At 41.4% G+C, this 24,450-nt stretch overlaps 1 protein-coding gene across 2 annotated transcripts in view; it reads right to left on the reverse strand.

Moving 5' to 3' along the window:
• The window catches only part of kctd13 (potassium channel tetramerization domain containing 13), a 46,557-nt gene that overhangs the window by 16,464 nt on the left and 5,643 nt on the right, over positions 1-24,450 (reverse strand). For both annotated transcript variants that reach the window (XM_046304979.1, XM_046304978.1), the window contains exons 2-5: positions 12,057-12,318; positions 9,498-9,667; positions 7,891-7,980; positions 7,486-7,538 (exon numbers count right to left, since the gene is read on the reverse strand). In XM_046304979.1, coding sequence (XP_046160935.1) covers positions 7,486-7,538; positions 7,891-7,980; positions 9,498-9,667; positions 12,057-12,291 — 548 coding nt within the window. In that variant the 5' untranslated portion in view covers positions 12,292-12,318. The remainder of the gene's footprint in view (positions 1-7,485; positions 7,539-7,890; positions 7,981-9,497; positions 9,668-12,056; positions 12,319-24,450) is intronic.

The following is a 24,450-nucleotide window of genomic DNA, read 5'->3' on the forward strand; positions in this document are numbered from 1 at the left end:
CGATTAACCGGTGCCCCCGTACATTGACCCTGCACCAGTACCCCCTGTATATAGCCTCACTACTGTCATTTTATTATTGCTCCTTAATTATTTTTCTTTATTTTTTTATTTTTTTACTTCAGTTTATTTTAGCAAATACTTTCACTTTTTTTCCATAAAGCTGCATTGTTGGCCAAGGACTTGTATAAGTAAGCATTTCACTGGCTATATGAAGAATCTGAAATATTTTCATTCGTGTAACACTTTTTTGGTTCCGACATGTTTCCACGTGTGTTATTTCATAGTGTTGATGTCTTTATTATTATAAAACATAGAAAATAGTTGAAATAAAGAAAACCCCTTGAATGAATAGGTGTCAAAACTTTTGACCGGTAGTGTATATATACAGTAGCTAAGAAATAAATAAGTGTATGTTGTTTAACTGTTAGTAGCCTGTGCCTCACCCTAATAATTTGGTCAATTTTCCCCTCATAATTTAGCCTACTGTTCTGACTTGGTGGTGCACATGTAGCCTGTTTTGGTGAAATGTCATCAAATATTGTAATAGGTTTCATTGTCTGCTTATATGCTCCCTTTATTTATCCTATGGTTCTGTCTAGGTGTACAGGGTGAAAACTGTAAGAAAGGCCTGTGTTCTGAATTCTGTCACGGTACATGTAAAAAGTGCAGTTTTGTTAAATTGACTACGTCCGTACTAGCTCGCTCATTATTATCTTAAATCAACATTACGGATTGCTTCTTATACACTCGTTGTCCCCTTGTGCCACAGATTCTAAATCTCAATTGTCAGTAGAAACCACATTTGTTTATGCAAGTTATCATTTCAGCTATGTTTTTTTGAAAGGCAGTAAATGAGGCTAAATGAACCGTTTCACTGCCAGACAAGCCTCCGCTGATAGCCAGGTGTAGTGGTAAGGTGTTGAGACAGCTTTATGTAGGCCCTAAAAGTTTGTTGGCACTGTTATAGTGCAATTAATGTATTGTTTGGTGTTGTGTAGTGGCTTTGCTGGCATGCATCCCCAAAAGTTTTTGGGGGAGTTTGCCCCACCAATATTTATATGCTAAAACCACCACTGTGTTTGACAGTGTGATAGACTTTAGTCAACAAAAAGCTGCTCTCTTCCTGGGGTCCAGCAAAACGAAGGAAGTTAATACAATTTTAAAAACATTACAATACATTCACAGATGTCACACACTGTGCCCTCAGACCCCTACTACACCATAACCACATATCTACAGTACTAAATCTGTGTATGTGTGTATAGTGCGTATATTATCATGTGTGTGCGTGTATGTATGCATGCGTCTGTGCCTATGTAATATATATGCCATTTAGCAGACGCTTTTATCCAAAGCGACTTACAGTCATGTGTGCATACATTCTACGTATGGGTGGTCCCGGGAATCGAACCCACTACCCTGGCGTTACAAGCGCCATGCTCTACCAACTGAGCTACAGAAGTTTTTTTGAAAGGCAGTAAATGAGGCTAAATTAACCGTTTCATGTATGTGTTGCTTCACAGTCCCCACTGTTCCATATAGTATTTTTTATAGTATTTTTTTATGTTATTTTAATCTAATCTAAATCTAATTATTTTTATCTAATTTGACTGCCTGCATCAGTTACTTGATGTGGAATAGAGTTCCATGTAGTACTGTGTGCCTGCCATAGTCTGTTCTGGACTTGGGGATTGTGAAGAGACCTCGTGGCGTACACGCGGGTGCCTGAGCTGTGTGCCAGTAGTTCAGACAGACAGATCGGTGCATTCAACATGTTAATACCTCTCATAAATACAAGTAGTGATCTCCCCTCCACTTTGAGTCAGGAGAAATTGACATGCATTAAATTAATAGTAGCTCTCTGTGTATATCCAAGGGCCAACCGTGCTGCCCTGTTCTGAGCCAATTGCAATTTTCCTAAGTGTAGGACATACCTTGTTGATAGTGTTGTTAAGATACTCCTTCAGTGGCCTCCAACTGCTCTTAAATGCTAGAAAAACTAAATGCATGCTCTTCAACCGATCGCTACCCACACCCACCCGCCCAACTAGAATCACTACTCTGGACGATTCTGACCTAGAATATGTGGACAACTACAAATACCTAGGTGTCTGGTTAGACTGTAAACTCTCCTTCCAGACTCACATTAAACATCTCCAATCCAAAATGAAATCTAGAACCGGCAATCCCGATTTCGCAACAAAGCCTCATTTACTCATGCTGCTAAACATACCCTCGTATCCTACCGATCCTTGACTTCGGGGATGTCATTTACAAAATAGCCTCCAACACTAGTCAGCAGATGGCACTGTGATAGACTGCATTCAATCTGTTTTGTCAGCAAAGCCCCATATACTACCCACCACTGCAACCTGTATGCTCTCGTTGGCTGGTCCTCGCTGCATATTCGTCGCCAAACCCACTGGCTCAAGGTCATCTATAAGTCATTGCTATGTAAAGCTCCGCCTTATCTCAGCTCACTGGTCACCATAGCAGCACCTACCCCTAGCTCCAGCAGGAATATTTAACTGGTCATCCCCACCTTTGGCTGCCTTTATATACAGTTCTCTGCTGCCAATGACTTGAACTAATTGCAAAAATCATTGAAGATGGAGACATAACTCCCTCTCTAACTTTACGCGTCAGCTGTCAGAGCAGCTGTACAAAGCCCATCTGTAAATAGCCCATCAAACCTACCTATCTCATCCCAATATTTGTTTGTTTTTCTGCTCTTTCGCACACCAGTATTTCTACTTGCACCTCATCTGCACATCCATCACTCCAGAGTAAATTGCTAAATTGTAATTACTTCGCTACTATTGGCCTACTTATTGCCTTACCTAAATTTTGTACACACATTTTTCTATTATTGACTGTACGATTGTTTATCCCATCAGTAATTGTGTTGTTTTTGTCGCACTGCATTGCTTCATCTTAGCCAGGTCACAGTTGTAAATGAGAACTTGTTCTCAACCGGCCTACCTGGTTAAATAAAGGTGAAATAAAATGTTAATTAAATAAAGAACGCAGAGCAGCGGTTTATTATGGATATCCTTCTCCCCATCTAAGCTATTGTTGCATCAACATGTTTTGACAATCCAGGGTAACTCCAAGCAGTTTAATCATCAACTTGCTCAATTTCCACATTATTTATTGCATGATTTAGTTGAGGTTAAAGGTTTAGTGAATGATTTGTCCCAAAAACAATGCTGTACATTAGAGAAATATTTAAGGCTAACTTATTCCTTGCCACCCACTCTGAAACTAACTGCAGCTCTTTGTTAAGTGTTGCAGTCATTTCAGTTGCTGTAGTAGCTGACGTGTGTAGTGGTGAGGCATCAGCATACAAAGACAATGTGGCTTTACTCAAAGTAGGTGGAATGTCATTAGTAAAAATTGTATAAAGCAAGGGGCCAAACAGCTACCCTGGGGAATTCCTGATTCAAACTGGAATATGTTTGAGAGGCGTCCATTAAAGAACACCCTCTGTGTTCTGTTAGACAAGTAACTCTTAATCCACATTATAGCAGGGGGTGTAAAGCAATAACACAAGTTCTTCCAGCAGCAGAGTATGATCGCTAATGTCAAAAGCTGTACTGAAACTGAAGTCAGCCCACACAATCCTTTAATCATCAATTTCTCTCAGCCAATTAGTCATTAGTGTAAGTGTTGTGCTTGTTGAGTATCCTTCCATATAAGCGTGCTGAAAGTCTTGTCATTCTTTTTCCTGTGAAACCAGCATTGCATCTGGTCAAACACCATTTTTTCCAGAAGTTTACTAGAGGTTGGTAATAGGCTGATTGGTAGGCTATTTAAGCCAGTAAAGGGGGCTTTACTATTCTTGGGTAGCGGAATGACTTTAGCTTCTCTCCAGGCCTGAGGGCACACGCTCTCTAATAAGCTTAAATTGAAGAAGTTGCAATATCGTCTGCTATTATCCTTAGTGATTTTCACCTCTTCCACACCGACTCTAAAATCAATAGTTGTTTAGTGGTGTTAGATTCTGGATGAAACTTGGAACATTGTTATACGCAGAAGCATAGCATATAAAGGAGTGAAAGAGACTCGTTTTTACATCAGAAGTTAATCGTTATCTGTAGAAGACAGATGGCTTTGAAATGTGTTGGGTGTATGGGAAGAAGTCACAAGATTGCTATAGGTGAAGGAGGGGTTGAGATCAGATCGGTTCCCCTGGAGGGAGAAATGGTTTTACTACCCTATTAACCTGTTCCGGTCTAACCATTATACGTAAGGATTGGAGACAAGGAGGAGGGCCTAAATTGGAGTGTGTGTGTATGTATATATATATATATATATATATATATATATATATATATATATATATATATATATATATATATATATATATATATATATATATATATATATATATACAGTTCCAGTCGGAAGTTTATATACACTTAGATTGGACTTAGACACTTAGACATTCATACACTTAGACATTTTTCAACCACTTCACAAATTGTGTTAAACTATTGTTTTGGCAAGTCGATTAGGACATCTACTTTGTGCATGACAAGTAATGTTTCCAACAATTGTTTAAAGACAGATTATTTCACTTATAATTCTCTGTATCACAATTCCAGTAGGTCAGAAGTTCACAAATACTACGTTGACTGTGCCTATGAACAGCTTGGGAAATTCCAGAAAATGATGTCATGGCTTTAGAAGCTTCTGATGGCATCATTTGAGTCAATTGGAGGTGTACCTGTGGATATATTTCAAGGCCTACCCCCAAACTCTGTGCCTCTTTACGTGACATCATGGGAAACAAAAAGAAAACAGCAAATCCCTCAAAAAAAATTGTAGACCTCCACAAGTCTGGTTCATTCTTGGGAGCAATTTCCAAATGCCTGAAGGTACAAAGAATAGTACGCAAGTATAAACACCATAGGAACACGCAGCCGTCACACTGTTCAGGAAGGAGATGCGTTTTGTCTCCTTGAGCTGAACGTACTTTGGTGAGAGAAGTGCAAATCAACCTTGCGAAGATGCTGGAGGAAACGGGTATAAAAGTATCTATGTTCACAATAAAACAAGTCCTATATCGACACAACCTGAAAGGCCGCTCAGCAAGGAAGAAGCCACTGCTCCAAAACCGCCATAAAAAAAATCCAGACTACGGTTTGCAACTGGCCATGGGGACAAAGACAATACTTTTTGGAGAAATGTCCTCTGGTCTGATGAAACAAAAATAGAACTGTTTGGCCATAATAACCATCGTTATGTTTGGAGGAAAAAGGGGGATGCTTGCAAGCCGATGAACACCATCCCAACCGTGAAGCACGGGGGTGGCAGCATGTTGTGGGGGTGCTTTGCTGCAGGAGGGACTGGTGCACTTCACAAAATAGATGGAATCATGAGGACAGAACATTATGTGGATATATTGAAGCAACATCTCAAGACATCAGGAAGTTAAAGCTTGGTCGCAAATGGACAATGACCGCAAGCATACTTCCAACGTTGTGGCAAAATGGCTTAAGGACAACAAAGTCAAGGTATTGGAGTGGCCATCACAAAGCCCTGACCTCAATCCTACAGAAAATTTGTGGGCAGAACTGAAAAAGCGTGTGCAAGCAAGGAGGCCTACAAACCTGACTCAGTTACACCAGCTCTGTCAGGAGGAATGAGCCAAAATTCACCCAACTTATTGTGGGAAGCTTGTGGAAGACGACCCGAAAACATGACCCAAGTTAAACAATTTAAAGGCAATGCTACCAAATACTAATTGAGTGTATGTAAACTTCTGACCCACTGGGAATGTGATAAAAGAAATACAAGCTGAAATAAATAATTCTCTATTATTATTCTGACATTTCACATTCTTAAAATAAAGTGATGATCCTAACTGACCTAAGACATGGAATTGTCACACAAAGGATTAAATGTCAGGAATTGTGAAAAACTGAGTTCTGTCTGTCTCTGGTATCATAACTGAGAATGGGATAAGTGATGATTTTAAATAAAATTATCTCAACAGGTTTTTTATTTGAGAGAAAGTGGTTTAATTGACCCTGGTCAGTCAATCGACTGCTCTACCCTCTACCAAGCCTCTAGCCGACTTGCTGGTTAACGCGTCTACTTCTAGTGAATTGGTTTCAGCTCAACAATTTACTACTTGTGATGTACTAGATGCCTTGCTTAAGATTGATGATTGATACGCTTAATCCTTTTTTGCTGCAGCTCTACAACCGATTGCGGAATCATTAACCATGTGGTGACCCTTGAGACCTAAATACTTATTGTCCTCTTTTTAAACTTAATTGCCTAGCTAAAAGATTCAAATCATTGATTAATTCTCAACTAATAACTTTCTTATCTTTGAAATGTATTCTAAATGTTTTAGACCAGGTCATGGCACTCGCTCTGCTGCATCCCTAGTTACATGTATAAATGATGTGGGTAACAGGATGGATAAAAGGCAACATTGTGCGGGCCTCTTCATTGACCTGTCAAAGGCCTCCGATACTGTTGATCACTCATTGCGAATTGTGAGGCTTTCCTCAATTGCCCTGCATGTAACTGGTTTACAAATTACTTGAAAAACATGTGAAATCTGGACATAACGAAAGGTGTACCCGCAGGGGTCGATTCTGGGTCTGTACTTTGTAATATGTTTACATTAACAATATCGACTTTTCTGTTAAAAAAAAAAACATGTACCTGCATTTGTATGCCGCACCAATGATACTGTCGTGTATGCCATTGCCCCCACGGTTGAAAAAGCGCTATCGGAACTACAGCATGCTTTCATTGTATTACAGAAAAACTGGTCTGAAATTAGTATTACATAAATTAAATAAAAATTAGATGATTTAAGCATATGTACTTTGGATGGTTCTTATATTGATCGTGTCCCTGCTTACAAATATCTGGGCATCTGGATAGGTGAAAAGCTGTCTTAAAAAGCATATTGATGAGTTAGTTAAGAAGTTGAGAATACAAATGGGCTTCTTCTATAGAAAGCGGATTATTCAGTTGACGTTCCTATCGATCCTAGACTATAGCACTGCGCTTTGATTACCGGCGACAGTTTTAGTACTCATCACGGCATTCTCTACCAGGCAGTTGTTTGGCCCTCTGATGTGATGTAAGTTTGAATCATTGCTATGTTTGAATTTATAAAGCTCTTTTACAAAAACTCCCTTACTAAACCATTACTAACTCATCACTAAACTTTAGACATGAGTTACCACACCTCGGTCTCAGGGATGCCTAACTCTGGAAATTCCTTTGGTCTCTACAGAGTTAGGTAAATCAGCTTTTAAATTTTCCTCCACCTTTATTTGTGGAACAATTTTCAAAATGTTCTTAAATTTGATGTTTTGGGACCTCTAGGGGAATTAAGAAACCTGATTGTTCTCTTTCTGCTTGCATTTTGATGTGTGTATGTTCTATCATTTCTGTAATAAAAGGCTCATCTGAAAAAGACACATTGGTCTCAGAAAATAAAATAAAAAATACCTGGTGTACGAATACTTGTTGTTCCCTCTGTTGTTCTGTAGTTTTACTACAGGCTGTGGGAGACAGGAAACATTAGTAGTAATTTAACAGTAGCAAATAGAGCATTTTTTATTACATTTGTTTTGAAAAGTTAAACTGCTGAAAAATGTTGGGTGTCCAATTGAATAATACTTTTTGCTTGTATAAGCGCTTTTCAGACACTTTACACAAAGCAATAAAACAAATCTAAACTCAAATAGACTTAAAAATCAGTATAAGAGCTAAAGCTAAGCAATGATACCAGAGCTAAGGTCTGAGATCAAAGTAAGCATTTCAAGTCAAACCAGTAAGCCATCTGTCATGAACAGCCTTCCTACCTATACCAGTCTTCCCTCCCTCCCTCCACTTTCTTTCTATGCCTCTCACCTTCCTGCAGGTGTTTATCATTCTCTGTTCTTCTTTGGTTGAGGTAATCATGGGAATACGGCAAACCCCCTCATAGACATCTCTTTGTTTCTGTGGGACATCGAAGGCATTTGATTCACATGAACATCTGACTCACACTATGGGAGGCTGACACTTTGGGCTGGGTATTCAACACAAACATTGGGATCCAATGTAAGCATTGGAGATTGTATGTGCATAATAGTTGTTTGACTAACATACAGTAAATTGCACTTAGAAAGCCTTTTGATAAGACTTACAGATTTAGCTTAAAGACAAAAAAGAGCGAAGGACTAGATGTCGACCGATTAAATCGGAATGGCCGATTAATTGGGGCCGATTTCAAGTTTATAACAATCGGAAATCGGTATTTATGGGCGCCGATTTTTTTCTTTTATATACCTTTAACTAGGCAAGTCAGTTAAGAACACATTCATATTTTCAATGATGGCCTAGGAACGGTGGGTCAACTGCCTCGTTCAGGGGCAGAATGACAGATATTCACCGTGTCAGCTCGGGGGATCCAATCTTGCAACCTTACAGTTAACTAGTCCAACGCAATAACAACCTGCCTCTCTCTCGTTGCACTCCACAAGGAGACTGCATGTTACGCGAATGCAGTAAGCCAAGGTAAATTGCTAGCTAGCATCAAACTTATCTTATAAAAAATCATAATCACTAGTTAACTACACATGGTTGATGATATTACTAGATATTATCTAGCGTGTCCTGCGTTGCATGTAATCTGACTGAGCATACAAGTATCTGACTGAGCGGTGGTAGGCAGAAGCAGGCGCGTAAACATTCATTCAAACAGCACCATCATGCGTTTTGCCAGCAGCTCTTCGTTGTGCGTCAAGCATTGCGCTGTTTATGACTTCAAGCCTATCAACTCCTGAGATGAGGCTGGTGTAACAGAAGTGAAATGGCTAGCTAGTTAGCGCGCGCTAATAGCGTTTCAAACGTCACTCGCTCTGAGCCTTCTAGTAGTTGTTCCCCTTGCTCTGCATGGGTAACGTTTCGATGGTGGCTGTTGTTGTGTTGTGTTGCTGGTTCGAGCGAGGAGAGGGACGGAAGCTATACTGTTACACTGGCAATACTAAAGTGCCTATAAGAACATCCAATAGTCAAAGGTTAATGAAATACAAATGGTATAAAGAGGAAAATAATCCTATAATTCCTACAACTTAAAACGTCTTACCTGGGAATATTGAAGACTCATGTTAAAAGGAACCACCAGCTTTCATATGTTCTCATGTTCTGAGCAAGGAACTGAAACCTTAGCACATATTGCACTTTGTTTTTGCATTATTTAAACCAAATTGAACATGTTTCATTATTTATTTGAGGCTAAATTGATTTTATTGATGTATTATATTAAGTTAAAATAAGTGTTCAGTATTGTTGTAATAGTCATTATTACAATTTTATTATTTTTTTTATTGTCCGATTAATCGCTATCGGCTTTTTTGGCCCTCCAATAAATCGGTATCGGCGTTGAAAAATCATAAATCGGTCGACCTCTATGAAGGACATTTAATTTTACTGATACTCAATGATAATTTGCTATGGGTCAGTCTGGGTCTTACCTGCATGGCAGAAGTGCAGTGTTGGACTAGCCCCTGGACCCTGTAGTACTGAGCCTCCTTCAGAACTTCCTCCAGCTCTCGGTGGGACTCCGGAAGTGGTACCGAGCCGTCCCGCATAAAGTTCAGCACCAAGCCAAAATGGCGACCACACCTGTCCAACACTACCCAGCCTAAGAAAGAGGAAAAATATTGAGGGAGCACTGATAGGCAAGAATCACTCATCTAAATTTCACATTTTTACATGTTTCGATTGCTTTAGGAATTCTTGAGGACATTGATAAAACAAAAAAGGTAAATAAGACACATCCCGTCACACGCTGCAAACAGGAGTAAATGGTGAGCACCGTTATTCAGTCGTTGATATGGGTATAACCATTTTAAATATTAAAACCAGTGCAGTAGCACACAGCACAAAATTGCCCTCTGAGCCACCATAAATCACAACATTCTTCAACTGGTTGTTCAGTACAGCATTGTTTCCAGTAAATTGAATGATGCACACCGTTATGTCCTGCTGAACACAGCCCAGTGTTTCCAATCCGTTCCTTTGGCCCCCATAGGACTACATGTTTTCTTCCAGCATTAGCAAACCTGATTCGCAACATTTATGACCATTAGTTGCCTAGTTGTACAAAGTGTGGTAGTGCTGGACAGGAACAAAAATGTGCAAGCCTGCGTGATCCTAGAATAAAATATTGGGAAACACTGGCATACATAAATAACACACATACAGTTGAAGTCGGAAGGTTACATATACACCTCAGCCAAATACTTTTAAACTCAGTTTTTCACAGTTCCTGACATTTAATCCTAGTAAAAATTCCCTGTCTTAGGTCAGTTAGGATCACCACTTTATTTTAGGAATGTGAAATATCACAATAACAGTAGAGAATGATTTATTTCAGCTTGTATTTCCAGTGAGTCAGAAGTTTACATACACTCAATTAGTATTTGGTAGCATTGCCTTTAAATTGTTTAACTTGGGTCAAATGTTTCATGTAGCCTTCCACAATAAGTTGGGTGAATTTTGGCCCATTCCTCCTGACAGAGCTGAAGTAACAGTCAGGTTTGTAGGCCTCCTTGCTCACACATGCTTTTTCAGTTCTGCCCAAAAATGTTCTGTAGGATTGAGTTCAGGGCTTTGTGATGGCCACTCCAATACCTTGACCTTGTTGTCCTTAAGACATTTTGCCACAACCTTGGAAGTATGCTTGGGGTCATTGTCCATTTAGAAGACCCATTTACTACCAAGCTTTAACTTTGACTGATGTTGCTTCAATATAACCACAATGTTCTGTCCTCATGATGCCATCTATTTTGTGAAGTGCACCAGTCCCTCCTGCAGCAAAGCACCCCCACAACATGATGCTGCCACCCCCATGCTTCACGGTTGGGATGGTGTTCTTCGGCTTGCAAGCCTCCTCCTTTTTCCTCCAAACATAACGATGGTCATTATGGCCAAACAGTTCTATTTTTGTTTCATTAGACCTAAGGACATTTCTCCAAAAAGTCCGATCTTTGTCCCCATGTGCAGTTGCAAACCGTAGTCTGGCTTTATGGCGGTTTTGGAGCAGTGGCTTCTTCCTTTCTGAGCGGCATTTCAGGTTATGTCGATATAGGACTTGTTTTACTGTGGATATAAATACTTTTGTACCCGTTTCCTCCAGCATCTTCACAAGGTCCTTTGTTGTTGTTTTGGGATTGATTTGCACACCAAAGTACGTTCACCTCTATGAGACAGACAGTCTCCTTACTGAGCGGTATGACAGCTGCGTGGTCCCATGGTGTTTATACTTGCGTACTATTGTTTATACAGATGAACGTGGTACCTTGTAAATTGCTCCCAAGGATGAACCAGACTTGGATGTCCACAATTTTTTTTCTGAGGTCTTGGCTGATTTCTTTTGATTTTCCCATGATGTCAAGAAAAGAGGCACTGAGTTTGAAGGTAGGCCTTGAAATACATCCACCTTCGATTGACTCAAATGATGTCAATTAGCCTATCAGAAGATTCTAAAGCCATGACATCATATTCTGGAATTTTCCTTGTTTAAAGGCACAGTCAACTTAGTGTATGTGGGGGGTTCTCAGGGGTGTGGTATGGAATTAATTTATTCTTAATTCTTCCTGAGGGGGGGGGGGGATCTTGGGAGGGTTTGGGTTCACATTCTTTGGCCTGGTAGTAGATTGGTAAACATGCCCTTGAGCAGGGCATCGAGCCTGGATTCTTCTGTGTGTCGCTCTGAATGGGAATCTGTTGGATGACTGGTATGATGTAGTTATTGAGCGGCTTCATAACAAGTTTACTGTATATTTCAAATATTAAATAAAACATAAAAAAATGTACTTAGTATGTAAACTTCTGACCTACTGGAATTGTGATATTTATTTCACTTATAATTCACTGTCTGTAAACAATTGTTGGAAAAAATGTGTCATGCACATGCCAAAACTATACTTTGTTAACAATAAATTTGTGGAGTGGTTGAAAAATGAGTTTTAATGACTCCAACCTAATTGTATGTAAACTTCAGACTTCAACTGTAGGTCCATACTTACCCTCCGAATCTATGGTGACCTCTGCTCCTCCATTGCACATGCTCCTCAGTAAGCTGTCCTCTTTGCTCAGGGTCTGTACTGTGGTGTAATGCAGGGAGCCCCCAACATTCAGCTTCACATATTTACTCCCCGCCAGACCACCTCCAACCCCCTTCTCCTCGCTGCAATGGCCAGAGACCTGGGTGGCGAGGATGGAGGCAGCTGCCACACTCCCTGCGGAAGCCTCGGCAGACATCAGGCGTGCTTGCAGTTACAGAAGTTTCTGATTTAAAAACAGGAGACCTCAGTTGGGGGATGTGATTTCAATTGAATTATCAAAAACAAATATCAGTCAACAAACAGAAATTAGGTGGATGTTATGGGTGTAATGGTCCACGGGGACCTCTGAACATACAGCACCGTGAACCCGAATGAATACATCAATTGTTTTAATTCAAAATGAAAACACTAGGCCTACAGGCTATGCCTAGGCCTATTGTCTCGAGTAAATCTGAGAAGAAAGAAAAATTAAGTTAAAACTAGAGCCGATGGGCACGTTGTAGTCAAAGTTCTAATCTTAAATTGGTGCATTTCAAACTGTCCTTTTGTGAGGCGCAGCTGGGAACTAGCTCGGTATTGTGGCGAGTGGAAGAATCGATAATCCAGAATTGAAGAATCCTCCATGGTTTAAATCTCCAGTTTGGGAAAACATTGTCTTCCCAGTAGATTAGATTACAATGGCGGTGGACAGTTGTGGATAAAACATTAACAGTAATTCGCCACGCACAACGAGAACAGTCTATACAGCTGCCAACACCTCAAATATGTTGACAGATTTATGCCGACGTCACCCCAGTTAACCAGAGCAAGAAAAAGGCAAAAAAACATGGTCATTCAAGCAGCCCTTGGCAGCTGATTCTGACCGGGCTAAAGAAATTACAAGAGCGAAGGATAGGCTGTGTTTACAATTTTTACAGTCGTTGGTTTATAGCTGTATATGCTCCCATTCCCTATGGTTGAGAATAGGCGGTTTCAGTATGGAGCAAGATATCTGCCAAATGGTTGAAAGTACAGTCGTGGCCAAAAGTCGAGAATGACAAATATTAATTTCCAAAGTTTGCTGCTTCAGTGTCTTTAGATATGTCTCAGATGTTACTATGGAAGGCTTTTATTGACAAGTACATGAAGTTGATGCAAAGAGTCAATATTTGCAGTGTTGACCCTTCTTTTTCAAGACCTCTGCAATCCGCCCTGGCCACATCCTGACTGATGGCAGCCCATTCTTGCATAATCAATGCTTGGAGTTTGTCAGAATTTGTGGGGTTTTATTTGTCCACCCGCCTCTTGAGGATTGACCATAAATTCTCAATGGGATTAAGGTCTGGGGAGTTTCCTGGCCATGGACCCAAAATATCAATGTTTTGTTCCAAGAGACACTTAGTTATCACTTTTGCCTTATGGCAAGGTGCTCCATCATGCTGGAAAAGGAATTGTTCGTCACCAAACTGTTCCTGGATGGTTGGGAGAATTGCTCTCAAAGGATGTGTTGGTACCATTCTTTATTCGTGGCTGTGTTCTTAGGCAAAATTGTGAGTGAGCCCACTCCCTTGGCTGAGAAGCAACCCCACACATGAATGGTCTCAGGATGCTTTACTGTTGGCATGACACAGGACTGATGGTAGTGCTCAACTCATATTCTCCGGACAAGCTTTTTTCTGGATGCCCTAAACAATCGTAAAGGGGATATAAATCAGAGAAAATTACTTTACCCCAGTCCTCAGCAGTCCAATCCATGTACCTTATATCAGTCTGTCCCTGATGTTTCTCCTGGAGAGTAGTAGCTTCTTCGCTGCCCTTCTTGACACCAGGCCATCCTACAAAAGTCCTCACTGTGCGTGCAGATGCACTCACACCTGCCTGCTGCCATTCCTAAGCAAGCTCTGTACTGGGTGGTGCCCTGACCCCGCAGCTGAATCAACTTTAGGGGAAGGTCCTGGCGCTTGCTGGACCTTCTTGGGCGCCCTGAAGCCTTCTTCACAACAATTAAACCACTCTCCTTGAAGTTCTTGAGGACCCGATTTAGGTGCAATCTTACTGGCAACAAAATCCTTGCCTGTGAAGACCTTTTTGTGCAAAGCAATGATGATGGCACGTGTTTTCTTGCAGATAACCATGTTTGACAGAGGAAGAACAATGATTCCAAGCACTACCCTCATTTATGTTGAAGAATACCCGTAGGCAGCTACATTGCGCAAATGGTCACCTGATGCTCCCGAGAGATTCTCGCGTAAAATACAGGAGGTAGCCATTACTCCAATCGGTCCTACTGAAAAACTAATTGTCCCGATGGATATATTATCAAATAGATATTTGAAAAACACCTTGAGGATTGATTATAAACAACGTTTGCCATGTTTGTCGATATAAATGGAGCTAATTTGGAATATTTTTCGGCGTTTTCGTGACTGCAATTTCCAGGCGATTTCTCAGCCATACGTGAAGAACAAACGGAGCTATTTCGCCTACAAAAATAATATTTTTGGAAAAAAGGAACATTTGCTATCTAACTGGGAGTCTTGTGAGTGAAAACATCCGAAGCTCAAAGGTAAACGATTTAATTTGATTGCTTTTCTGATTTCCGTGACCAAGTTACCGGATGCTAGCTGGACAAACTGCTATGCTTGGCTATCGATAAACTTACACAAATGCTTGTCTAGCTTTGGCTGTAAAGCATATTTTGAAAATCTGAGATGACAAGGTGATTAACAAAAGGCTAAGCTGTGTCTCAATAGAATTCACTTGTGATTTTCATGAATAGTAATATTTTCTAGTAATATTTATGTCCGTTGCTTTATGCTAATTAGTGTCAGATGATGACAACGGTCCCATTCACGGGATGGGGTGTCACTAGAGGTTAACGAGAGAGTCACTGACATGTCAGCTGGTCATTTTGTGGCAGGGCTGAAATGCAGTGAAAATGTTTTATTTGGGATTCAGTTCATTTGCATGGCAAAGAGGGATGTTCCAATTAATTGCATTTCATCTGATCACTCTTCATAACGTTCTGGAGTATATTCAAATTGCCATCATACAAAACTGAGGCCGCAGACTGAAAATGTATGCGTTTGAAAATGTATGCGTTATTCTCAACTTTTGGCCACGACTCTACGTATCGTTAGGATCATAAGAAAAAAAAGATACGTAAATTGTTAGAATCATAACAAAAGCCAATGCTGAAACATGAAATTAAAACTTTAGATCTCTCCCGTTACGACTATTAATTAATACGCATTTAATTACTTTACATCTCCCTTGACTGGGTTAGAGATATTTTTTTATACGTAAAAACTTGTCTGTAATGTGGCATCTTCAAAAGACATGAACGTAGCTAGTCAAATAAAGCAACTCTAGCCCAGACCAGTTAACCTCTGGGATATCCAGGACGGTAGCATCCCACCTCAATAACAGTCAGTGAAAGTGCAGGGCACAAAATTCAAAACAGAAATCTCAATTAAAATTCTCAAGCATACAAGTATTTCACCATTTTAAAGTAACTTCTCGTTAATCCAGCCAGTGTGATTTCAAAAAGGCTTTACGGCGAAAGCACACCAAACGATTATGTTAGGTAAGCACCTAGTCACAGAAAAACACAGCCATTATTCCAGCCAAAGAGAGTCACAAAAAAAACAGAAATGGAGATAAATGAATCACTAACCTTTGATGATCTTCATCAGATGACACTCATAGGACTTCATGTTACACAATGCATGTATGTTTTGTTCGATGTTTTGTTCAATAAAGTTCATATTTATATCCAAAAATTGGCATGTTATGTTCAGTAATTCCAAAACATCCGGTGATTTTGCAGAGAGCTACATCAATTTATAGAAATACTCATCATAAATGTTGATGAAAATACAAGTCTTATACATGGAACTTTAGATAAACTTCTCCTTAACCTGTTAATCCTACCCCCTACTTTTTTGAACATTGTTAAAAATCGCAACATTTCAGCATCCTGCTACTCATGCCAGGAATATAGTATATGTATATGATTAGTATGTGTGGATAGAAAACACTCAGATGTTTCTAAAACTGGTTAAATCACGGCTGTGACTATAACAGAGCCTGTGTTTCATCGATAAGTGCAAGAAAAACTGATCACTGAAAACTGGAAAAAGTATCAATGCGCCACTTGCATGTATTGTTTATGGGAAACTAAATTACACGGGGCTGAGATTGCAAGTCCTACCGCTTCCACACGATGTCACCAGTCTTGTCAATTGCCTGGGCTTTGTTTCTTGGTCAAACAAGTAAGAGAGAGCCCTGCCCATTCCTTCCGGTCTCCGAAAGGATGTCTTGGATGAGAAATTTTCGACCATGAGTTCAAGACGTGGAGCTATTGAATACACATCGCCCCTTGATCAATTTGATAGATTATTAACGTTTACTAATACCTAAAGTTGGATTATAAAAGTATTTCGAAGTGTTCTGTGAAAGTTTATCGTCGACTTTTTTAATTTAAAAAAATGACGTTGCGTTTTAAAACGGTGTTTTTTCCTGGATCACACACTCTTCATAGATCGATATTTAGGGTATATATGGACCGATTTAATCACAAAAAAGACCCAATAGTGATGTTTATGGGACATCTAGGAGTGCCAACAAAGATAGTCAAAGGTAATGAATGTTTTATATTTTATTTCTGCGTTTTGTGTAGTGCCGGCTATGCTAATTATTTTGTTTACGTCCCCTTCAGGTATTTTGGGGTGTTGCATGCCATCAGATAATAGCTGCTCATGCTTTTGCCGGAAAGCATTTTTTTTAAATCGGACTTGTTGGCTGGATTCACAACGAGTGTAGCTTTAATTCAGTACCCTGCATGTGTGTTTTAATGAACGTTTGAGTTTTAACGAGTGCTATTACCATTTAGCGTAGCGCATTTGTATTTCCAGATGGCTAGATGGGACGAATGCGTGTCGGGTCGACTTAAGAGGTTAATGCAACCGCTGTGAAAGACTTCAAAAAAGCTTTACCGAAAAAGCACACCATGCAATAAATCTGAGTACAGTGCTCAGACAACAAAACAGCCAAACAGATAACCACCATGCTGTGCAGTCAAAAATAGTCAGAAATAGTATTATAAATATTTACTTACCTTTGATGATCTTCATCAGAATACACTCCCAGGAATCCCAGTTCCACAATAAATGTTTGATTTGTTCGATAAAGTTCCTAATTTATGTCCAAATACCACCTTTTGTTCACGCGTTTAGTACACAATCCAAAATCACGACGCGCAGGCAAGTCCATGCAAAAGTCCAGACCAAAAGTTACAGTTCGTAGAAACATGTCAAACGAAGTATAGAATCAATCTTTAGGATGTTTTTTTTATCATAAATCTTCAATAATGTTCCAACTGGAGAATTCCCTTGTCTGTAAAATTGCAATGGAACACAAGCTAACTATCACGTGAATGCACGTGGTCAGCTAATGGCACTGCCAGACTGACTCATTCCCCCCCACTTCACAGTGCAATATGACCCCATAGACACTGTTTGATAGGGAATGAGTAGAAAAACTACAAACCTCAGATTTCACTTCCTGTTTGGATTTTTTCCTCTGGTTTTGGCCTGCCATATGAATTCCGTTCAGTTAACCCATTTCAGAAACTTCAGAGTGTTTACTATCCAAATCTACTAATTATATGCATTTTCTAGCTTTTAGGCATGAGTAGCAGGCAGTTTAATCTAGGCACCTTTTTATCCAAGCTACTCAATACTGCCCCACAGTAGTTAAAGTTGCTTTAGAGCATCCAGTTTCATTTCCAAAATAAAATGTCCCAAGCTTGTTTTAGAACTGCATTCAATAATAATGTAATAATAATAATGGAATAATGCATAATAATGGAAATGTGGCCGAATACAAACAGTGTAGTTATTCCCGCCGTAAGGCAATCAAACAGGCAAACGGTCAGTATAGAAACAAAGTGGAGTCGCAATTCAACGGCTCAGACACGAGACGTATGTGGTAGGGTCTACGGACAATCACGGACTACAAAACGGAAAACCAGCCACATCACGGATGACGACATCTTGCTTCCGCACAAGCGAAACACCTTCGCCCGCATTCAGGATAACACAGAGCCACAGACGTGGCCCGTTACCAAGAACTGAGGGCTCTCCTTCTCCGTGGCTGACTAGAGTAAGACATTTAAGTGGGCTAACCCTCGCAAGGCTGCCGGTCCAGATGGCACCCCTAGCCGCGGCCTCAGAGCATGCGCAGACCAGCAGACTGGAGTGTTTACGGACATACTCAATCTCTCCCTATCCCAGTCTGTTGTCCCGACATGCTTCAAGAGGTCTACCATTGTTCAGTTGCAAAGAAAAAGCCATATTTCTGTCAAGTGTGTATTCTTTTGCCGATCTTAAATCTTTTATTTTTATTGGCCAGTCTGAGATATGGCTTTTCTTTGCAACTCTGCCTAGAACGCCAGCATCCCAGAGTCACCTCTTCACTGTTGATGTTTTGCAGGTACTTTTAAATGAAGCTGCTAGTTGAAGACTTGTGAGATGTCTGTTTCTCAAAACCAGACACTAATGTACTTGTCCTCTTGCTCAGTTGTGCACCGGGGCCTCCCACTCCATTCTATTCTGGTTAGAGCCAGTTTCCGCTTTCTGAAGGGAGTAGTACGAGATCTTCATTTTCTTGGCAATTTCTCATAACAAGAATAGACCATTACAGGCCATTTGAGCCTGTAATCGAACCCAAAAATGCCGCAGATACTCAACTAGTCTAAAGAAGGACAGTTTTATTGCTTCTTTAAATCAGAATCGTTTTCAGCTGTGCTAACAAAATGATCAATTAGCTAATCAAAGTTTATCATTTTAAAAAGGCTAACACAACCGCCATTGAAACACAGGAGTAATGGTTGCTGATAATGGGCCTCAATTTTTTTGTTGCTTTTCTTTCAAGAACAAGGCAAGTTCTAAGTCACCCCAAACTTTTGAATGGTAGCGTATATAAACTCAGCAAAAAAAACTCAGCAAAAAAAAGTTCCACAGACATGTGACTAGAAATACATTTAATATTGTCCATGAACAAAAAAAAAGGGGGGGGGGGTCAAAATCAAAAGTAACAGTAAGTATCTGGTGTGGCCACCAGCTGCATTAAGTACTGTAGCGCATCTCCTCCTCCTTGTCATGCTGGAGGGTCATGTCAGGATGAGCCTGCAGGAAGGGTACCACAATGCACAGCGTTGAGATTGCCTGCAATGATAACAAGCTCAGTCCAATGATGCTGTGACACACCGCCCCAGACCATGACGGACCCTCCACCTCCAAATCAATCCCGATCCAGAGTACAGGCCTCGGTGTAACGCTCATTTTACGATAAACGCGAATCCGACCATCACCCCCGGTGAGACAAAACCGTGACTCGTCAGTGAAGAGCACTTCTTGAAAGTCCTGTCTGGTCCAGCGACGATGGTTTGTGCCCATAGGTGACGTTGTTACCGGTGATGTCTGGTGAGGACCTGCCTACAACAGGCCTACAAGCCCTCAGTCCAGCCTCTCTCAGCCTATTGCGGACAGTCTGAGCACTGATGGAGAGATTGTGCTTTCCTGGTGTAACTCGGGCAGTTGTTGTTGCCATCCTGTACCTGTCCCACAGGTGTGATGTTCGGATGTACCGATCCTGTGCAGGTGTTGTTACACGTTGTCTGCCACTGTGAGGACGATCAGCTCTCCATCCTGTCTCACTGCAGCGCTGTCTTTGGCATCGCACAGTAAGGACATTGCAATTTATTGCTCTGGACACATCTGCAGTCCTCATGCTTCCTTGCAGCATGCCTAAGGCATGTTCACGCAGATGACCAGGGACCCTGGGCATCTTTTTTGTGTGTTTTTCAGAGTCAGTAGAAAGGACACTTTGTGTCCTAAGTTTTCATAACTGTGACCTTAATTGGGTACCGTCTGTAAACTGTTGGTGTCTTAGCGACCGTTCCACATGTTCATTAACGGTTTATGCTTCATTGAACAAGCATGGGAAAGTGTTTCAACCCTTTTAAAATTAAGATCTGGAACGTTATTTGGATTTTTAAATCTTTTAAAGACAGGGTCCTGAAAAAGGGCCATTTTTTTTGTTGTTGATTAGACTATATCAATCGGTCGACCTCTAATATAAATGTGCCCATTTGGAGATCTGATAGCATTTCTGATTGGCTTAACGCACCACCACTAGTAATGTTTTATTCACCTCAAACAGCAAGCAAACAGTAGGTTTTTACATCCATTTAGAATTACAATAGTTCCTCAAAGTATTTGAAAAATCTTTCCAGCTCTCTCCCTTTTGATAACCACTCGGCGTGAAAGGAAAAAAATGTCATGCTCTGATCCAGTGGAAAAGCCATGAAATAGGCTTCTTATCAGTGCTCGACGTGGACTGAAAACGGTTCCGGAACTCATATTGGGTGCTGGTACTGTTTATACACGGCTCAAACAAAGAAAGGGAACGCTTAACACAATGTAACTCCAAGTCAATCACACTTCTGTGAAATCAAACTGTCCACTTAGGAAGCAACACTGATTGACAATAAATTTCACATGCTGTTGTGAAAATGGAATAGACAACAGGCCAGTACATCAGGAAACGTGGAGGAGGCCGTAGGTGGGCAACAACCCAGCAGCAGGACCGCTACCTTCGCCTTTGTGCAAGGAGGAGCACTGCCAGAGCCCTGCAAAATGACCTCCAGCAGGCCACAAATGTGCATGTGTCTGCTCAAACGGTCAGAACCAGACTCCATGAGGGTGGTATGAGGGCCCGTCGTCCACAGGTGGGGGTTGTGCTTACAGCCCAACACCGTGCAGGACGTTTGGCATTTGCCAGAGAACACCAAGATTGGCAAATTCGCCACTGGCGCCCTGTGCTCTTCACAGATGAAAGCAGGTTCACACTGAGCACGTGACAGAGTCTGGAGACGCTGTGGAAAACGTTCTGCCTGCAACATCCTCCAACATGACCGGTTTGGTGGTGGGTCAGTCATGGTGTGGGGTGGCATTTCTTTGGGGGGGGCCTCCATGTGCCAGAGGTAGCCCGACTGCCATTAGGTGAGACCATATGCTGGTGCGGTTGGCCCTGGGTTCCTCCTAATGCAAGACCTCATGTGACTGGAGTGTGTCAGCAGTTCCTGCAAGAGGAAGGCATTGATGCTATGGACTGGCCCACCCGTTCCCCAGACCTGAATCCAATTGAGCACATCTGGGATATCATGTCTCGCTCCATCCACCAACACCACTTTGCACCACAGACTGTCCAGGAGTTGGCAGATGCTTTAGTCTAGGTCTGGGAGGAGATCCCTCCTCAGGAGACCAGCTGCCACCTCATCAGGAGCATGCCCAGGCGTTGTAGGGAGGTCATACAGGCACGTGGAGGCCACACACATTACTGAGCCCCATTTTGACTTGTTTTAAGGACATTACATCAAAGTTGGATCACCCTGTAGTGTGGTTTTCCACTTTAATTTTGAGTGTGACTCCAAATCCAGACCTCCATGGGTTGATAAATTTGATATCCATTGATAATTTGTGTGGTTTTGTTGTCAGCACATTCAACTATGTAAAGAAAAAAGTATTTAATAAGAATATTTCATTCAGATCTAGGAAGTGTTATTTTAGTGTTCCTTTATTTTTTTGAGCAGTGTATTTAGGTGCAGGAGCTCCACAATACTTTTGAGGTAATAGCTTAAGCAGTACAAAATGTGAATATTTTATACAATGTTGCAAGTTAGCTTGCACAAGCTTTTGGCAAGACCCAACTTAATAGTCAATACAATGTTTCAAGTTCACCTGCAGGCTGCACATTTTTTTCGGGGGGGGGGGGGGGGCAACTGGGGCTTTATGTAGGCAATTTTTTTTACATAGAATGCAATAGAAGTTCAACCTAAAAGTATAATTTTCATTTAATTTGGATAGAATTGATGAACCACGACAATGATTTTTAGATATGAAAACGTTATAAATTAATTGTTTCACGAAAATGTGCATATGAAAACCATAACTGGATCGGTAGAAAAAAAATTGAATTCCACATGAGAAAGGTCGCAGACTCCTCGTGTAGCTTTATTATTGGAAACTTCTGGAGAATAATGGCAGAATCTGTGAAAGCCAGCAGGAGCAGGAGAATAGTTGGGTCAGGTTACATTTGTTTTCCTTCTGGTTACCTAGATCTCTAGGGCCCTTGAGGAATCAACCCGTATGCGTAAAGCATCAAACAAGCTCAATGCACAGTTGATTTTATTAAAACACATAGGGTGTGTCTACATATGGAAAAATATCAGTTTAAAAATTGACAAATTGAAATTCAGTCGACCACAACTTTAGTTTTTAGTTGGGGACAGCCCTTGTCCTCGGTTGCAACACTCACAGAGTTACAAACTTCCACTGGAAGCAACGTCAGCACAAGAACTGTTTGTCTGGAGCTTCATGAAATGGGTCTCCATTGGCCGAGCAGCCGCACACAAGCCTAAGATCACCATGCGCAATGCCAAGTGTCGGCTGGAGTGGGGACTCTGTGCTTCCAACATTGTGGCAACAGTTTTATGTGAAGACACTTTCCTGTTTAAGCATCATAATGCCCCCGTGCACAAAGCCAGCTCCATGCAGAAACGGGTTGACAAGATGTGGAAGAACTCGACTGACCTGCACAGAGCCCTGACCTCAACCCCATTAAAAACTTTGGGATGAACTGGAACGCCGACTGCGAGCCAGGCCTAATCGCCCAACATCAGTGCCCGACCTCAGTAATGCTTGTGGATGAGTGGAAGCAAGTCCCCGCAGCAATGTTCCAACATCTAGTGGAAATCCTTCCCAGAAGAGTGGAGGATGTCATAGAAGCAAAGTGGGGGGGACCAACTCCATATTAACGCCCATGATTTTGGAATGAGATGTTCGATGAGCAGGTGTCCACATACTTTTGGTCATGTAGTGTATGTAGAAAGCACTTGCATTATATAAACAGTTCAGACAAGTAGTTAGCCCTCCTGGCTTTAGATATTTTAAGTTAGAGATACTGCACTCTAGCCGAGTAGGTAACATTAGCTAGCTAGCGATCCCTCTACCTTCGTCAGAAACCTGCCTTTCAGTAGGGATGTAAAATGTTTAGCCTGCTGCACAGACCCAATGGACGCTCCAATCTAGAGCGCCAGGTTAAATTGTGCTTAGGAGTCTTTTATCATCTCAAAATGGTTAAACTAGTGAGAAGTATATGTGATTAATTATATATGGCAAAATAATTCAACGTACGAAAGTGTATACAAAACATTCGGAACACCGTAGTATTTTGTTGCACTCCAGAACAGCCTCAATCCATTAGGCATGGACTCCACAAGGTGTCGAAAGCGATCCCAGGGATGATGGCCCATGTTGTGATCATGCTCTCCGTAGCCAATATGAGCAAGACATGCACAGACCAACTGGAAAGTTTCTTCACTGACATTTGCAATCTGTACCTGGAGTTTGAAATAGCTACATGTTTCAAGCAGACCACCATAGTCCCTGTGCCCAGAAAGCGAAAGGTAACCTGCCTAAATGGCTACCTCCCCATAGCACTCACGTCAGTAGCCATGAAGTGCATTGAAAGGCTGGTCATGGCTCACATCAACACCATCGACCCAGAAACCCTAGACCTACTCCAATTCTCATACCGTCCCGACAGATCCACAGATGATGCAATCTCAATCCACACTGCCCTTTCACACCTGGACAAAAGGAACACCCATGTGCGAATGCTGTTCATTGAACGCTGAGGTGCAGTCAACACCATAGTGTCAACAAAGCTCATCACTAAGCTAAGGACCCTGGGACTTAAACACCTCCCTCTGCACTTCCTGACCGGCTGCCCCCTAGGTGGTAAGAATAGGCAACAATATCTGCCACATTGATAATCAACACGGGGGCCCCTAAGGGGTACATGCTTAGTCCCCTCCTGTACTCCATGTTCACCCACAACTGTGTGACCAAGGACGACTCCAACACCATCATTAAGTTTCCTGACGACACAACGGCCTGATCACTGACAACGATGAGACGGCCTATAGGGAGGAGGTCAGAGACAACAACCTCTCCATCAACGTGAGCAAGACAAATGAGACGATCATGGACTACAAGAAAAGCAGGGCTGAACACGCCCCCATTCACATCGATGGGGCTGTAGTGGAGCAGGATGGGGCTGTAGTGGAGCAGGTTGAGACTTAAGTACCTTGGTGTCCACAACACCAACAAACTATCATGGTTCAAACACACCAACAAAAGTTGTGAAGAGGGCACTACAACCCCCCCCCCCCCCCCAGGAGACTGAAAAGATTTGGCATGGGTCCCCAGATCTTCAAAAAGTTATACAACTGCACGATTGAGAGCAT

Source organism: Oncorhynchus gorbuscha, linkage group LG16, assembly GCF_021184085.1.
Source record: "Oncorhynchus gorbuscha isolate QuinsamMale2020 ecotype Even-year linkage group LG16, OgorEven_v1.0, whole genome shotgun sequence".
Classification (NCBI taxonomy): domain Eukaryota; kingdom Metazoa; phylum Chordata; class Actinopteri; order Salmoniformes; family Salmonidae; genus Oncorhynchus; species Oncorhynchus gorbuscha.